The sequence below is a fragment of the Agrilus planipennis genome, unplaced genomic scaffold (genome assembly GCF_000699045.2).
Source record: "Agrilus planipennis isolate EAB-ADULT unplaced genomic scaffold, Apla_2.0 scaffold68, whole genome shotgun sequence".
Lineage (NCBI taxonomy): Eukaryota > Metazoa > Arthropoda > Insecta > Coleoptera > Buprestidae > Agrilus > Agrilus planipennis.
The window spans coordinates 420897-437473 of record NW_020439033.1 but is presented as its reverse complement, the minus strand read 5'-3'; the positions used below and the strand labels follow the sequence as shown (position 1 = coordinate 437473).

General features: G+C 32.4%; 4 protein-coding genes and 1 long non-coding RNA gene across 6 annotated transcripts in view; 2 read left to right on the top strand and 3 right to left on the bottom strand.

The window, feature by feature from the left end:
* Window positions 1–1057, bottom strand: part of LOC108732795 — a 3049-nt gene extending 1992 nt beyond the window's left edge. The window contains exon 1 of the mRNA XM_018463759.2: window positions 899–1057. Coding sequence (XP_018319261.1) covers window positions 899–998 — 100 coding nt within the window. The 5' untranslated portion in view covers window positions 999–1057. The remainder of the gene's footprint in view (window positions 1–898) is intronic.
* A 5470-nt stretch (window positions 1058–6527) lies between these two features.
* LOC108732781 lies at window positions 6528–7147 on the top strand. The gene is made up of 3 exons (XM_018463744.1): window positions 6528–6758; window positions 6821–6920; window positions 7010–7147. Exons 1-3 carry the CDS (start codon window positions 6685–6687, stop codon window positions 7145–7147), a joined length of 312 nt encoding a protein of 103 aa, XP_018319246.1. The 5' UTR covers window positions 6528–6684.
* Window positions 7148–12174: 5027 nt separating this feature from the next.
* Window positions 12175–16577, bottom strand: part of LOC112905037 — a 15342-nt gene continuing 10939 nt past the window's right edge. Inside the window, exon 3 of the long non-coding RNA XR_003231522.1 lies at window positions 12175–12313. This is a non-coding gene — a long non-coding RNA (uncharacterized LOC112905037). The remainder of the gene's footprint in view (window positions 12314–16577) is intronic.
* LOC108732816 (probable serine hydrolase) lies at window positions 12323–13841 on the bottom strand. Its single transcript, XM_018463781.2, has 3 exons — window positions 13417–13841; window positions 13299–13358; window positions 12323–13242 (listed from the first exon to the last, which is right to left on the bottom strand). The coding sequence occupies exons 1-3, from the start codon at window positions 13430–13432 to the stop codon at window positions 12404–12406; spliced, it is 915 nt and encodes a 304-aa protein (XP_018319283.1). The 5' UTR covers window positions 13433–13841; the 3' UTR covers window positions 12323–12403.
* Window positions 14319–16577, top strand: part of LOC108732814 (telomerase Cajal body protein 1) — a 31847-nt gene continuing 29588 nt past the window's right edge. The window contains exons 1-5 of one of the 2 annotated variants that reach the window (XM_018463780.1): window positions 14319–14871; window positions 14930–15207; window positions 15406–15578; window positions 15681–15845; window positions 15915–16246. In XM_018463780.1, the coding sequence (XP_018319282.1) occupies window positions 14531–14871; window positions 14930–15207; window positions 15406–15578; window positions 15681–15845; window positions 15915–16085 (1128 nt within the window). In that variant the 5' untranslated portion in view covers window positions 14319–14530 and the 3' untranslated portion in view covers window positions 16086–16246. Of the gene's footprint in view, window positions 14872–14929; window positions 15208–15405; window positions 15579–15680; window positions 15846–15914; window positions 16247–16577 lie in introns of those variants that run through there. The other variant, XM_018463779.1, reaches the window with a different exon arrangement.

Genomic DNA, 16577 nt, shown 5'->3' with positions numbered 1-16577 from the left:
AAACATTTTAAGAAAAAGTTAAAGGTAAGTGAAAAAAGTAAATAAAGTAAAGAATAAAAATATGCTTTGAAAGTATAGAAAAAGAAAGACAATTTCTAAAAAATATAATAAGTAAATGATAATTACATTTCCCTGATGTGCTTTTTGCCTCGACTGGGTCGAAATTATTGGAATGGAATTTGCTGGTCTGGTCTCTTGATGACCTTGAAGTCCTGTTGTTCTTCACTATTCATATGTTCGAAGATGTTGCTGGTTTCGATGACCATCACTGAGTGGTCTTGCTAACTAAAAGAAAAAATTATCTGAATTAAATTACTGTTCAGTAAAAGAATTAAGTATTAATGTAATGGAAAAAGATTTGTTATATATTTAAAGAAAGCAAATAAAAAGAAAATTAAGATCCAAATGTAGACATAATAAATTAAATGAACGAAAAGTTTCCTGAAAAACTACTAAAATCTAAAGATCTGTATGAAGTTCAACTAATTCAAAAGAAAGAAAATAACTAAAAAACTAAAACAAATAATGTTAGAAAGTAAAAACTATAAGGAAAAGTTGATGATAAATGAAAAATTAAATAAATGAAAAGAAAATAAAAATTCAAATGAAGATACAATAAAATGAATGAAAAGTTTAATGAAAAACTACTAAAAGCTAAAGATTTGACTGAAGTTAAACTAAATCAAAAGAATGAAAAGTTTTGAATTAATACAAATTAAAAAAGAAAAACAAATAATGTTAGAAAGTAAAAATTCTAAGGAAAAGTTAATTGTAAGTGAAAAACTAAATAAGATAGGTAAAGGATAAGAAAATAAGCTTTGAAAGTGTAGAAAAAGGAAAAAAGAAAAGCAATTTCTGAATAATATAACAAATTTATTAAATAAGTGTTACCATTTACCTTCGATGCTTCTTGTTTTGTCAGGGTCGAAATTATTGGGATGGATTTTTCTGTTTGATCCCCCGAAATCCTGGTTGTCCTGATGTTCTCCAGTGATCATAATGTGCTAACACGTTGTTGGTTTCAATGTCCATCACAGAGTGTTTCTAGTAACTATAAATGGAAGAAAATCTCTGAATTAAATTATTGTTTAGTATAAAAATTAAGTTTTAATGTAAATGAAAATGATTTATTATATATTATAGTATTTAAAGAAAGCCTAAATGTAATTATAATAAAATAAAGATTCAAACGTAGAAACAATAAATTAAATAAAAGTAAAGCTTTATTAAAAACTACTACAAAATTGAATATTGAAATTACCGTTTACCTTATGTGTTTCTTGCTTGCACTGGGTAGAAATTATTGGACTGAATTTCCCTGATCTGAACCCCTAATTTCTTGGTAGCCCTGTTGTTCTTCGCTGATGATATGTCCTAACTTGTTCTTGGCTTTGACGATGACAAAGTAGTCCTACAAACTAAAAGAAAAATGGTTTGAATTAAATTACTGTTTAGTAAGACTTAATATAAAAGAAACGTAATTATTTAATAAATAATTTCGAAAATAGATACTGAAACTTCTTTTCTATTCATTTAAACTTTTAGATAAGGACCATGGAACTAATTTTATTAGTCAAAGCAGTTTTTCTCAATTAATAAAAGTAGTCACTTACCAATTAGTTGCTGTTCGCTCTTTCTCTGTTAATAGAAAACAATTTTTTCTGTATCCAATGGGAAAAGGCCCTTTCAAACGATATATTATGTTATGGAGAAAAACAGGACTGCTCCGATCCATGCCTCACAGCATACAGTGGTACAATATTCCTGTAGGATGAAAGAAAAATAAATAAAAAGAAAGGAACATACTGATAAAGTTAAACAAACAAAAACAAACGCTTCGAAAAAAGGTAAATAATAAACAGAAAAGTTGCTTCAGGACTACTTTAAAGTACAAACGATTGAAGTCCCAAAATTTGGAAAAAGGCTAATATATAATAACAGTGTAAGAAGTTTCTGGGTGCGGTTAGAAATTATGAAAACTAATTTTTAAATGAGAAACAATAAAAAAACCCTACGTATCCTGTTTTTACTAATAAGATACTATGCAACTTCACATACAGTAACCGTGTTGCCTATACATACTAAACATAAAAGCTTCAAAATTTCAAAAATTAAACCGCAAAATTAAATTTTCCACCATTTTACATTCACAAATTTTATGTAAAAATATCTAAAGAATATAGTAGTTGTAACAGTTTTTGAATGCAGTTTAAATTAAAGACAATTTAATTGATATAATGTAAAAATTACGTAAAAATTCTAAATATTAAAAAGCGCATGTAAATTTCAGACCTCTAAAACACTTATACTGAATGTTCAAAAACGTGAAATATACATGAAAACAATTCAAGAATCAAGCAGTGCCAACAGTTTTTAAATGTAACTTGATTATATGTGAGGAATCACGTGGTGCAAACAGTTTTTTAATACAATTTCATTTAAATAATATTTAATTGACACAATACGAAAATTACGTAAAAATGGTAAACATAAAAAAGCGCACATCAATTTTCGATCTGCTAAACAATCATTCTGAAAGATCCAATAGGTGAAATTCATGTGAAAATATGTGAGGAATCACGTGGTGCCAACAGTTTTTCAATACAATTTCATTTAAAGAATATTTAATTGACACAATACGAAAATTACGTAAAAATGGTAAACATAAAAAAGCGCACATCAATTTTCGATCTGCTAAACAATCATTCTGAAAGATCCAATAGGTGAAATTCATGTGAAAATATGTGAGGAATCACGTGGTGCCAACAGTTTTTCAATACAATTTCATTTAAAGAATATTTAATTGACACAATACGAAAATTACGTAAAAATGGTAAACATAAAAAAGCGCACATCAATTTTCGATCTGCTAAACAATCATTCTGAAAGATCCAATAGGTGAAATTCATGTGAAAATATGTGAGGAATCACGTGGTGCCAACAGTTTTTCAATACAATTTCATTTAAAGAATATTTAATTGACACAATACGAAAATTACGTAAAAATGGTAAACATAAAAAAGCGCACATCAATTTTCGATCTGCTAAACAATCATTCTGAAAGATCCAATAGGTGAAATTCATGTGAAAATATGTGAGGAATCACGTGGTGCCAACAGTTTTTCAATACAATTTCATTTAAAGAATATTTAATTGACACAATACGAAAATTACGTAAAAATGGTAAACATAAAAAAGCGCACATCAATTTTCGATCTGCTAAACAATCATTCTGAAAGATCCAATAGGTGAAATTCATGTGAAAATATGTGAGGAATCACGTGGTGCCAACAGTTTTTCAATACAATTTCATTTAAAGAATATTTAATTGACACAATACGAAAATTACGTAAAAATGGTAAACATAAAAAAGCGCACATCAATTTTCGATCTGCTAAACAATCATTCTGAAAGATCCAATAGGTGAAATTCATGTGAAAATATGTGAGGAATCACGTGGTGCCAACAGTTTTTCAATACAATTTCATTTAAAGAATATTTAATTGACACAATACGAAAATTACGTAAAAATGGTAAACATAAAAAAGCGCACATCAATTTTCGATCTGCTAAACAATCATTCTGAAAGATCCAATAGGTGAAATTCATGTGAAAATATGTGAGGAATCACGTGGTGCCAACAGTTTTTCAATACAATTTCATTTAAAGAATATTTAATTGACACAATACGAAAATTACGTAAAAATGGTAAACATAAAAAAGCGCACATCAATTTTCGATCTGCTAAACAATCATTCTGAAAGATCCAATAGGTGAAATTCATGTGAAAATATGTGAGGAATCACGTGGTGCCAACAGTTTTTCAATACAATTTCATTTAAAGAATATTTAATTGACACAATACGAAAATTACGTAAAAATGGTAAACATAAAAAAGCGCACATCAATTTTCGATCTGCTAAACAATCATTCTGAAAGATCCAATAGGTGAAATTCATGTGAAAATATGTGAGGAATCACGTGGTGCCAACAGTTTTTCAATACAATTTCATTTAAAGAATATTTAATTGACACAATACGAAAATTACGTAAAAATGGTAAACATAAAAAAGCGCACATCAATTTTCGATCTGCTAAACAATCATTCTGAAAGATCCAATAGGTGAAATTCATGTGAAAATATGTGAGGAATCACGTGGTGCCAACAGTTTTTCAATACAATTTCATTTAAAGAATATTTAATTGACACAATACGAAAATTACGTAAAAATGGTAAACATAAAAAAGCGCACATCAATTTTCGATCTGCTAAACAATCATTCTGAAAGATCCAATAGGTGAAATTCATGTGAAAATATGTGAGGAATCACGTGGTGCCAACAGTTTTTCAATACAATTTCATTTAAAGAATATTTAATTGACACAATACGAAAATTACGTAAAAATGGTAAACATAAAAAAGCGCACATCAATTTTCGATCTGCTAAACAATCATTCTGAAAGATCCAATAGGTGAAATTCATGTGAAAATATGTGAGGAATCACGTGGTGCCAACAGTTTTTCAATACAATTTCATTTAAAGAATATTTAATTGACACAATACGAAAATTACGTAAAAATGGTAAACATAAAAAAGCGCACATCAATTTTCGATCTGCTAAACAATCATTCTGAAAGATCCAATAGGTGAAATTCATGTGAAAATATGTGAGGAATCACGTGGTGCCAACAGTTTTTCAATACAATTTCATTTAAAGAATATTTAATTGACACAATACGAAAATTACGTAAAAATGGTAAACATAAAAAAGCGCACATCAATTTTCGATCTGCTAAACAATCATTCTGAAAGATCCAATAGGTGAAATTCATGTGAAAATATGTGAGGAATCACGTGGTGCCAACAGTTTTTCAATACAATTTCATTTAAAGAATATTTAATTGACACAATACGAAAATTACGTAAAAATGGTAAACATAAAAAAGCGCACATCAATTTTCGATCTGCTAAACAATCATTCTGAAAGATCCAATAGGTGAAATTCATGTGAAAATATGTGAGGAATCACGTGGTGCCAACAGTTTTTCAATACAATTTCATTTAAAGAATATTTAATTGACACAATACGAAAATTACGTAAAAATGGTAAACATAAAAAAGCGCACATCAATTTTCGATCTGCTAAACAATCATTCTGAAAGATCCAATAGGTGAAATTCATGTGAAAATATGTGAGGAATCACGTGGTGCCAACAGTTTTTCAATACAATTTCATTTAAAGAATATTTAATTGACACAATACGAAAATTACGTAAAAATGGTAAACATAAAAAAGCGCACATCAATTTTCGATCTGCTAAACAATCATTCTGAAAGATCCAATAGGTGAAATTCATGTGAAAATATGTGAGGAATCACGTGGTGCCAACAGTTTTTCAATACAATTTCATTTAAAGAATATTTAATTGACACAATACGAAAATTACGTAAAAATGGTAAACATAAAAAAGCGCACATCAATTTTCGATCTGCTAAACAATCATTCTGAAAGATCCAATAGGTGAAATTCATGTGAAAATATGTGAGGAATNATAAAAAAATATCAAAAGAACTAATTACTCCCTCGATTATTGTAAAACTTTCAATGAAGGAATGGCATTCAGCTGTGATAAGAATGTAAAATATTGTCTATTTCTGAAAAAAGACCATTTTATTTATAACTCCTTGGAAATGGATAATCTAAAATATTAAATCGATATTGTTTTTCGTGTTCAATGTAATGGTCCATGGAATTTTAAAGTTCCAGATTGATACCAACACCTGCCAAATCACCACTTATTATACCTTTAGTAAGGAACTACGAAATTCTATGAATTACGACAAAACAGCCCGCAAAACAATATCGAATTGATATACGCCAGCTGTGTAAAACTGAAAACTACAAACAAAAACGATTTGAAAAGCTTCACTTATTAGATGAACCCAAAGCTAAAGAAACTATGAATTTCATTTCTTTCTCTTATTACAATGTGTAAAAGATCGGAAGCAAAATCAAGTTGCAAATATTTTAATATAAAATGATTGATGTTGATTTTACATCAATAAAATTATTTGCAATTATTTTGATCTGATCTTTCATGCTAAACAAAATATTTGGGCATCAGTGTCTTTTTTCCAATTAAAACGGGTGACAAAGGCAAATAAAGGAGGCATTTAGAAGAATTATTTGTTACTGAACTGAAGAAACTATAACATAAAGATAGAAAAACTATATCTCAATTACTTCAACAGAATGAATCATACTTAATCTTTGCAACTGGTGATATAGTGTAAACACCACTATTAATCTAGAAACACTCCAATATTTAAAAAATTGGCAAATGCCTGCAAGGTTTTCTTAAAAAGTATTCTATACTTAAGTAAATGTAGAAAATAAATACTACAAAAAAGTATTTATTTGAAAAAATTATTTTGAATATTCGTATTGGGCATTTAGTACTTAAAAGACAAAGTATAGAATAACTTCAGAAAAGACNATTAAAAATAATTTCGGACAGACAAAGTTGCAGATGAAGGCCAATAATTTGTAGATAAATTGTTTTAACTAATTAAATGCTTGAATGAAAAAGCATTTCTGTTATGTTTTTATCAACTGCTTCTATAGCAACAAGAAACTTAGGTGTTTTACTACATATTTCCTATCTATCGACAGAAAGGACTAATGGAGGATGTGCGAAAAGTTTTGAAAAAATACGATAATCAGGAAAAACAAATCGACGAAGAACTTGCTATAACGTAATTTAATTATTACATTAGTTTTTAATAAACGATTTAAATGTATGTACCTACAACTGTAGAATTCAAGGTGCCTCAGGGGATAATTCCAACAAAACACATAGAAGGGATAATCTCCCAACAACAGAAGAAGCCAAGACAAGAAATAAGGGAATTATAATGGTTAGTGCTCAATTTTTTAAAGTTAAAAACTTTTTTTTTGTATATATGCAGCTTACTTTAAGAATATAACATATGCATTTAACTTCCAGGAACTTGAATCCATAAAAGGCAATTTACGATCAAAGGCGATATTTAGTCCCATTTGTTCAGAAAAGACTGCAGAATCTTTTGATGATAATAGTTTTTCAGGTAGTGATAAAATAAGCGACATACGTTATCAATATTAATAAATACACCTAAAACTGTATACGCATAAAAAAGCGCACCTAACATTTCAAAAAATTAAAATTGCAATTTTAACACTTTAAAAGTATGGAATATATTCAGAAAAATGTGCAGATTCTTCTGGTGAAAATAGTTATTCAATGGATTGTAAAAGTAAATGTATAGATTTGTGATGTATGATATATTTATGTAATTTTTGTTTAAATCTTTTCTACCAGCAGCCAGTCTCTCTTAGAAATGTTCTCTAGACCGATCATTAATCTAGTATAAGAATATCAAAATAAATTGGGACTATAATTTTATGGAGATTAGTCGACAAATATTACACTACATCAATAAATTATAGAAATAAATTGTACCTCGGTTGAATGCATTTTAATTTCTTAGTGCTGAATCATGGACTTCTTTCTTGCGTATTCAGTGGTATCCACACGCAACAATCTTTACCGCACGATACCTCACAACTAATGAATTGTCTTTGTTTTCGAACAAATTCGTTAAACACGAAGTTAAAAGATAATTAATCGGATACATATCGCTTTGTTTCTGATGACAATGATATAACCTTGATTACAAATAATAACGTATACACTGGCGGATTCTTCCATCTCTATGTAAAAAAGAAATTAAAAATTGAACGAGAATATTTCGAGCCGAAATAAATCAACCGATTGTTTTTTACTATAAAAAAAAATGTAATTTTCTTCAATTAACATTAAAGGCACTTTTAGAATAATTGGTTTGGCAAAAAATTAATATCTTTTACAATATTTAAGTATCTACTAATTAATAAAACTTATCTTCCTCGCAATCAGCCAAGGTTAACAGAATTTTTACNTGCACTCTTATTGGGTGACCGCTTTAATCAGCCAATTAGAGCACGAATAATCCACTTTTCTAGTAGAAGTAGGCTTTAGTTATATGATTCAGTTGTTGGTATCGATTAGCCTACTTCTAGCGTCTACTTGCAGCAAAGCAGGTGCACTCTTATTGGGTGACCGCTTTAATCAGCCAATTAGAGCACGAATAATCCACTTTTCTAGTAGAAGTAGGCTTTAGTTATATGATTCAGTTGTTGGTATCGATTAGCCTACTTCTAGCGTCTACTTGCAGCAAAGCAGGTGCACTCTTATTGGGTGACCGCTTTAATCAGCCAATTAGAGCACGAATAATCCACTTTTCTAGTAGAAGTAGGCTTTAGTTATATGATTCAGTTGTTGGTATCGATTAGCCTACTTCTAGCGTCTACTTGCAGCAAAGCAGGTGCACTCTTATTGGGTGACCGCTTTAATCAGCCAATTAGAGCACGAATAATCCACTTTTCTAGTAGAAGTAGGCTTTAGTTATATGATTCAGTTGTTGGTATCGATTAGCCTACTTCTAGCGTCTACTTGCAGCAAAGCAGGTGCACTCTTATTGGGTGACCGCTTTAATCAGCCAATTAGAGCACGAATAATCCACTTTTCTAGTAGAAGTAGGCTTTAGTTATATGATTCAGTTGTTGGTATCGATTAGCCTACTTCTAGCGTCTACTTGCAGCAAAGCAGGTGCACTCTTATTGGGTGACCGCTTTAATCAGCCAATTAGAGCACGAATAATCCACTTTTCTAGTAGAAGTAGGCTTTAGTTATATGATTCAGTTGTTGGTATCGATTAGCCTACTTCTAGCGTCTACTTGCAGCAAAGCAGGTGCACTCTTATTGGGTGACCGCTTTAATCAGCCAATTAGAGCACGAATAATCCACTTTTCTAGTAGAAGTAGGCTTTAGTTATATGATTCAGTTGTTGGTATCGATTAGCCTACTTCTAGCGTCTACTTGCAGCAAAGCAGGTGCACTCTTATTGGGTGACCGCTTTAATCAGCCAATTAGAGCACGAATAATCCACTTTTCTAGTAGAAGTAGGCTTTAGTTATATGATTCAGTTGTTGGTATCGATTAGCCTACTTCTAGCGTCTACTTGCAGCAAAGCAGGTGCACTCTTATTGGGTGACCGCTTTAATCAGCCAATTAGAGCACGAATAATCCACTTTTCTAGTAGAAGTAGGCTTTAGTTATATGATTCAGTTGTTGGTATCGATTAGCCTACTTCTAGCGTCTACTTGCAGCAAAGCAGGTGCACTCTTATTGGGTGACCGCTTTAATCAGCCAATTAGAGCACGAATAATCCACTTTTCTAGTAGAAGTAGGCTTTAGTTATATGATTCAGTTGTTGGTATCGATTAGCCTACTTCTAGCGTCTACTTGCAGCAAAGCAGGTGCACTCTTATTGGGTGACCGCTTTAATCAGCCAATTAGAGCACGAATAATCCACTTTTCTAGTAGAAGTAGGCTTTAGTTATATGATTCAGTTGTTGGTATCGATTAGCCTACTTCTAGCGTCTACTTGCAGCAAAGCAGGTGCACTCTTATTGGGTGACCGCTTTAATCAGCCAATTAGAGCACGAATAATCCACTTTTCTAGTAGAAGTAGGCTTTAGTTATATGATTCAGTTGTTGGTATCGATTAGCCTACTTCTAGCGTCTACTTGCAGCAAAGCAGGTGCACTCTTATTGGGTGACCGCTTTAATCAGCCAATTAGAGCACGAATAATCCACTTTTCTAGTAGAAGTAGGCTTTAGTTATATGATTCAGTTGTTGGTATCGATTAGCCTACTTCTAGCGTCTACTTGCAGCAAAGCAGGTGCACTCTTATTGGGTGACCGCTTTAATCAGCCAATTAGAGCACGAATAATCCACTTTTCTAGTAGAAGTAGGCTTTAGTTATATGATTCAGTTGTTGGTATCGATTAGCCTACTTCTAGCGTCTACTTGCAGCAAAGCAGGTGCACTCTTATTGGGTGACCGCTTTAATCAGCCAATTAGAGCACGAATAATCCACTTTTCTAGTAGAAGTAGGCTTTAGTTATATGATTCAGTTGTTGGTATCGATTAGCCTACTTCTAGCGTCTACTTGCAGCAAAGCAGGTGCACTCTTATTGGGTGACCGCTTTAATCAGCCAATTAGAGCACGAATAATCCACTTTTCTAGTAGAAGTAGGCTTTAGTTATATGATTCAGTTGTTGGTATCGATTAGCCTACTTCTAGCGTCTACTTGCAGCAAAGCAGGTGCACTCTTATTGGGTGACCGCTTTAATCAGCCAATTAGAGCACGAATAATCCACTTTTCTAGTAGAAGTAGGCTTTAGTTATATGATTCAGTTGTTGGTATCGATTAGCCTACTTCTAGCGTCTACTTGCAGCAAAGCAGGTGCACTCTTATTGGGTGACCGCTTTAATCAGCCAATTAGAGCACGAATAATCCACTTTTCTAGTAGAAGTAGGCTTTAGTTATATGATTCAGTTGTTGGTATCGATTAGCCTACTTCTAGCGTCTACTTGCAGCAAAGCAGGTGCACTCTTATTGGGTGACCGCTTTAATCAGCCAATTAGAGCACGAATAATCCACTTTTCTAGTAGAAGTAGGCTTTAGTTATATGATTCAGTTGTTGGTATCGATTAGCCTACTTCTAGCGTCTACTTGCAGCAAAGCAGGTGCACTCTTATTGGGTGACCGCTTTAATCAGCCAATTAGAGCACGAATAATCCACTTTTCTAGTAGAAGTAGGCTTTAGTTATATGATTCAGTTGTTGGTATCGATTAGCCTACTTCTAGCGTCTACTTGCAGCAAAGCAGGTGCACTCTTATTGGGTGACCGCTTTAATCAGCCAATTAGAGCACGAATAATCCACTTTTCTAGTAGAAGTAGGCTTTAGTTATATGATTCAGTTGTTGGTATCGATTAGCCTACTTCTAGCGTCTACTTGCAGCAAAGCAGGTGCACTCTTATTGGGTGACCGCTTTAATCAGCCAATTAGAGCACGAATAATCCACTTTTCTAGTAGAAGTAGGCTTTAGTTATATGATTCAGTTGTTGGTATCGATTAGCCTACTTCTAGCGTCTACTTGCAGCAAAACAGGCGCACTCTTATTGGTTGATTGCTCTAATCAGCCAATTAGAGCACGAATAACCCATTTTTTTACTAGAAGTAGGCTTTAGTTATATGATTCAATTGTTGATATCGATTGGCCTACTTCTTACTTATAGTTGCAGCAAAACAAATGCGCTCTTATTGGTTGATTGCTTTAACTATTAATTTCTGCGTAATTTGACATCGCATTGAAAAACTATAAAGGAAAATTAGTCTTAAATTATTGTAAAGAATCGAATGGTGTATTTTCTTTGAAAATTATGGGGTAAGTTTAACATTTAAGACGGCTTTTATTTGTCTTTAGATGCGTTGGTCGTATGGTGGGACAAAATATTTTACATGCTATCAGTATTCGTGAAGCAACAGACGAAGAGGTGTCATGTCTGCTAAGAATGTGCTACATTTGCGACCATGCAATACAAAGAGTTCTTACAGAAGTGTCTGATAATTAATTTTTTTTTGTTTTCTGAAATCTGGACTATACAAATTTTATTTTTTGTTCAATTAGAGTTCATGAAGATAGAATAATAGAATTAGTGTTCTTTTTTGTATTTATTTAAGGAATGATAACTTCCGTTAACTCAGATAATAATATGTAGTTATTATTTAATAAACATTACCCGTTTGTTGTATTCTTTCTTGTGTTTTATTAAGAAAAGATAATAAGGGGATTATTTTATTTGTGTTTACTTTAAAAAATAAACGCCAAAAAAATGGTAAGTCATTCTCTAAATTTGAAAGGTGAAGTAAATCTGACATTACATTTAGAATCTCAAATTTCAGTAAATTTGATATTATTTTTTTTTTTTGTAAATTCGTCCATCAGCAGTATGAGGTAACATTTCAAATAGATCAACTAAAAAAAATGAGCTTTTTAGTCATATTTTAGCGGGACATTGTCAAACTATGGAATTGTTGCTATAGTTGGACCGGTTGTATTTGCAGTTGCAGGGGTTATTTATTTGACGATGACGAAAAGTGCCCCTTATGTGGCGGGGGTAGCAGCAAACGATATACAATGCTCCGAAATTGGCGGGTAGGTACCCAGTAGCATCGACGTTTCATTAATATTCAGTATCAGTTTACTTATTAATCGAATCCTGTAAGAAATGCGCAAGGAAGATAGGGAAATCCGTCTGAAGCTCAAATCCAGGTAAAAATGTAGGGTTTTGTATCTAAAAAAGAAAAAGGGAACCTTTTNAACAGTGAACAAATTAAGTAACTACCAAGTCACCACCTGAAATATAAATAATTTAATACTTGAATAATTTATTCAAAATAACCATTAAGATTTCAAAAATTTAATTATAATGGGAGCTACTGTGTCTGCATCGTTCAAATGTAAATGGTGTGTCCCTGGGATAATGTGTCTTTCAACTTTTTTTGCGGTCTTACTTAATTTCTCTAGCACTATGTCATAGTGCTCTGGATGATCAAATTTATGACCTGGATGACCTCTTATGTTGAGCACTTCACAAATTGTCTTGGAAGCAAATTCCAATATCTGGTCCAAACTCATAAAACCCATTGCACTCGCTTTGAGTCTTACATCTCTCGAGAAATAATAACCTTTCCTGTCTTTTGCCTTTTTCATTCCCCTTCTCATCATTATTTCACAGCCTTCTCTATCCAAATTGTCTTTATAAGCTTCTTGTACTATACTAATCATATCTTCATATTCATAACAAGGATGCTGGTTTTTAGTTAAAGTTTCGTACTTTAAAAATTTGTCTAAAGCATCTCCAGCTTGTTCCACTAATTTGGACATGTTTCTTACACTTGGTGAGGCTATATCAATACAAATATACTTTTCTACCTCTTTGGGAAAAGTTCCTGCATAAAGGAACGATATAGCACCTCCTAAACTATGCCCCATTAGTGTTACTTTGGTCCATTTAAAGTGTTTGACAATACGCCTTACTATATGCAATCCATCCCAAAACAAGTAGTAGCAGTGCCCAGGGGGTAAATGGGAGGACAAACCATGACCAGGTAAATCAATACAGAACACTGAGAAACCACTATCTTTCAATTTGGGGGCTAATTTATCAAATGTACCCGCATTATCTTGCCAACCGTGTATAGCAATTATTGGCTGGACATCCTTTGAGCCCCACCATTTCCCTAAAATTGGTTTAATAATTAGCTAATTTTAAATGTTACTTAGTTGTGCAATGTACCTGAAATATGGCCCCAAGGCACTGGAATTGTGATCTCTTCGAAGTCATCATGTAGTCCATCTATTAAAATCAATTATTCAAGTGAATAAAAAAATAATTGATTATAATACAAAATTACCTTTGTAACCATTCATCTTCTTGACAATAAAAAAATACTGAATCAATAATAATTTTGCTACTTGACTTCAATGAAAAGACTGAACCATAACCACTAACTATACACTTTTAATGTTTTTACGGTTTATTGCGCTGATCAATACGGTATTTTCATGGTCATTTTATGTACGTATTGTATGATTTATTAATCATAATTACAAATTTTGTAATTATAATCACTAAGTAGATACCGTATATTGGGTATAACTTGAAAGACTGGAAATGACTACAATGGAGTGCAATTATTCTTTGCCACAATGTATTCATTTACGTAATTTATTATTATTGTATGACGCGATATTTATAATCTAATCATTTACAATACACATGATTGAAGTTATAAAACGGTCTAAAACTCTAAAGTATTTTAAAACATTTTATCATTGCATAACGCATATAAGATAAAATGTGTTTTTTTAAACACATGTTATGTTTTAAAAGACCCGCCACGAAAAGTCACTAACATATTACCATAAAAGCTGCGTTCAAAAATACACCATAAAACTGAAAAAGTTATGCAGGGGAAAACCCGACAATTACTTAGACTTCTTGACTATATGAGTCAAAACATTAAGCGTTAAGAAATTCCCCGAAATTATTTAAGTTATCTTATGCTTTATGAACATTTATTTCAATCGAAAAGAAAAAATAGTAGTACGGCAAGTATTAGTTACTACTTTATTTCAAAATAATTATCATATCTAAGAAATAAAGTCATGAAAGCGAATTAGTTAGTACCATGACTTGTACAATAAAATTACATTATTTTATTTTACCATAGATTGTTTTCCTCGTTGTAGTTATGAACGCACCCATACAATAAATAGTTAATTTAACTTTTTTAAGTTGTCGATATTGACTATCTATCATTGGCTAGTGTTTACACCCCTCTGTTGAATAATATTTGATAAATGTGTGTTTTTCAACTATAAAAAGATAAAGCCGAAGAATTAGTGTATATTTTGAAGACATTTAATCAATTTGATCCATTACTGTTACAGTTTACCTTAAATTATCCACTTACGGGTTGTAATTTAATTTGATTTGGATTTAGGTTATAGGTTCAATTTACAGCAATGGAAATTCCGGTTATGGAAAGTTCCTACGTACCCTACGCAAATTTTAATTTTGAAAATACCAATTTAGAATTGGCACGTTCACAGTGGCCCAACTACGACGACCAGCATTATTTACGAGGCTGCAAATGGTCTCCTGATGGAACCTGTCTTCTTACTGTTGTACGAGGGGCAGGAATGCACGTAATGGAACTGCCCCCAGATTTGTATACAGGAGATACCATTCTTACAAGTCGACCTGTAGTTCCTTTGATTCCAGCTGTAAGTGTGCCTGAAAGCGGTCTTATATACGACTATTGTTGGTATCCGGGTATGAATAGTGCTAATCCCGCAACTTGCTGGTATGTTTTCAATATTTAAACATGACACATCTATATAAATATTGTATTTTTGTATTAGCTGGCTTGCTAGTGGACATGAAGGCCCAATCCACCTGTGGGATGCTTTCACAGGCGATTTAAGATGCTCATATCGAGGATACAATAACGTTGATGAATTGGAAGCAGCTATAAGTGTAACTTTTTCAGCTGACGGTCAGAATATATTTTGTGGCTATAAGAAGAATGTTAAAATTTTTAGCACTAGTCGTCCAGGTCGAGAGTACTTTGAATATCCCATACAGCACCAGGCCTCCTGTTTAACAGCTAGTTTAGCTCAACCTGGCATAGTTGCCATAGGTATGCAACAATAACTATTACTTTAAAGTCTATAATAATGTTTTTCTGAATTAACATTAACATTATAGAATTATTTAGTCTGCTTTCAAATAATTCATTTAAATGTTCATTAACTTTATAGCATTGTACACCTTAAATGTTGTAATTAACAAGTGGGGGGTTGATAAACAATTCTGTTACATGTTTATTGATTTTTAGGGACATGGAAGAATACAATTGAACTGGTGAGTCAATGCGATGGTACATTCCGACATTTGTGCAAATTGTCAGGTCATAAAGGGGGCATTACGACGATGGCGTTTTCGTTAGATGGATGTCGTTTGTATAGCGGCGCACGCAAGGACAACGAAATAATTTGCTGGGATCTCCGAGTAAGAAAATAACACTTCATCGAATTTCCACAAATAATTAAAGGAAATTGTTTTACTTTTCCGATATAAATTCTTGGTAAACTAATTCGGACTATTTTACAGGTGCCTGGTCGACCGATGTTTTGCTTGACGCGGGCAAGTAATACAAACCAAAAGATTACCATCGACTTGTCGAGAGATAACAAATGGTTGGTCAGTGGAGGCTCAGACGGGAAGGTTCAGGTGTGGGACGTTTCGCAAAATATAGCCCCTTCAGTGCATTACGAGGTAAGTAGTATCAGTTCTGGCGATTCAATTAATTTTTTCCTGACTTGTTTATTTTTTTTTCTTTCGAAGAGGTGCCAGCACGAGAAACTGAATAGAAGCTGTTTAATTGTACAAGTTTCTTTAGTTTTGCCACTGTTGCTGTCCATTATAACCGGTTTTCGAATTAAAAGTTATTATTGTTTTCGTAGACTTCAAATAGGTCGAATTTTATATCGGATAAATACTTTAAAAAATGAATAACTACTAGTGTTGCAGGCTTTTAGATTTCGCTCTGATCCTTGATTTTTAGTACTTGATAGAGCATTTGGTATTAAAAATTAAAGACAAGGGGAATCCCAAAAGTCTAATAATAATTTGGATACTAGTATGACCACGAAGGCTTACGCAATAAATTTAATAAATATTTGCTACTAATATGTTAAAACGTGGAAATATAATGAAAATTCCGATTTCACTTTTCGACCCAATTACAATAACTTCCTAATGGGAAGTTAACAAGGAGCGAACGGTTAATTTACAAATTCGGAAAAGGTTGTTAAAGGTGTATGTTTGGAGCACGGCGTTGTACGGGTGCGAAATATGGACAGTTGGCGCGGCGGAAAAGAAAAGGTTAGAAGCGTTCGAAATGTGGTGTTATAGGCGGATGATGAGGATATCGTGGGTAGAAAAGGTTAGAAATGAAGAGGTATTGGAAAGAATAGGAGAACAGAGGACTCTATGGAAGTCAATAAA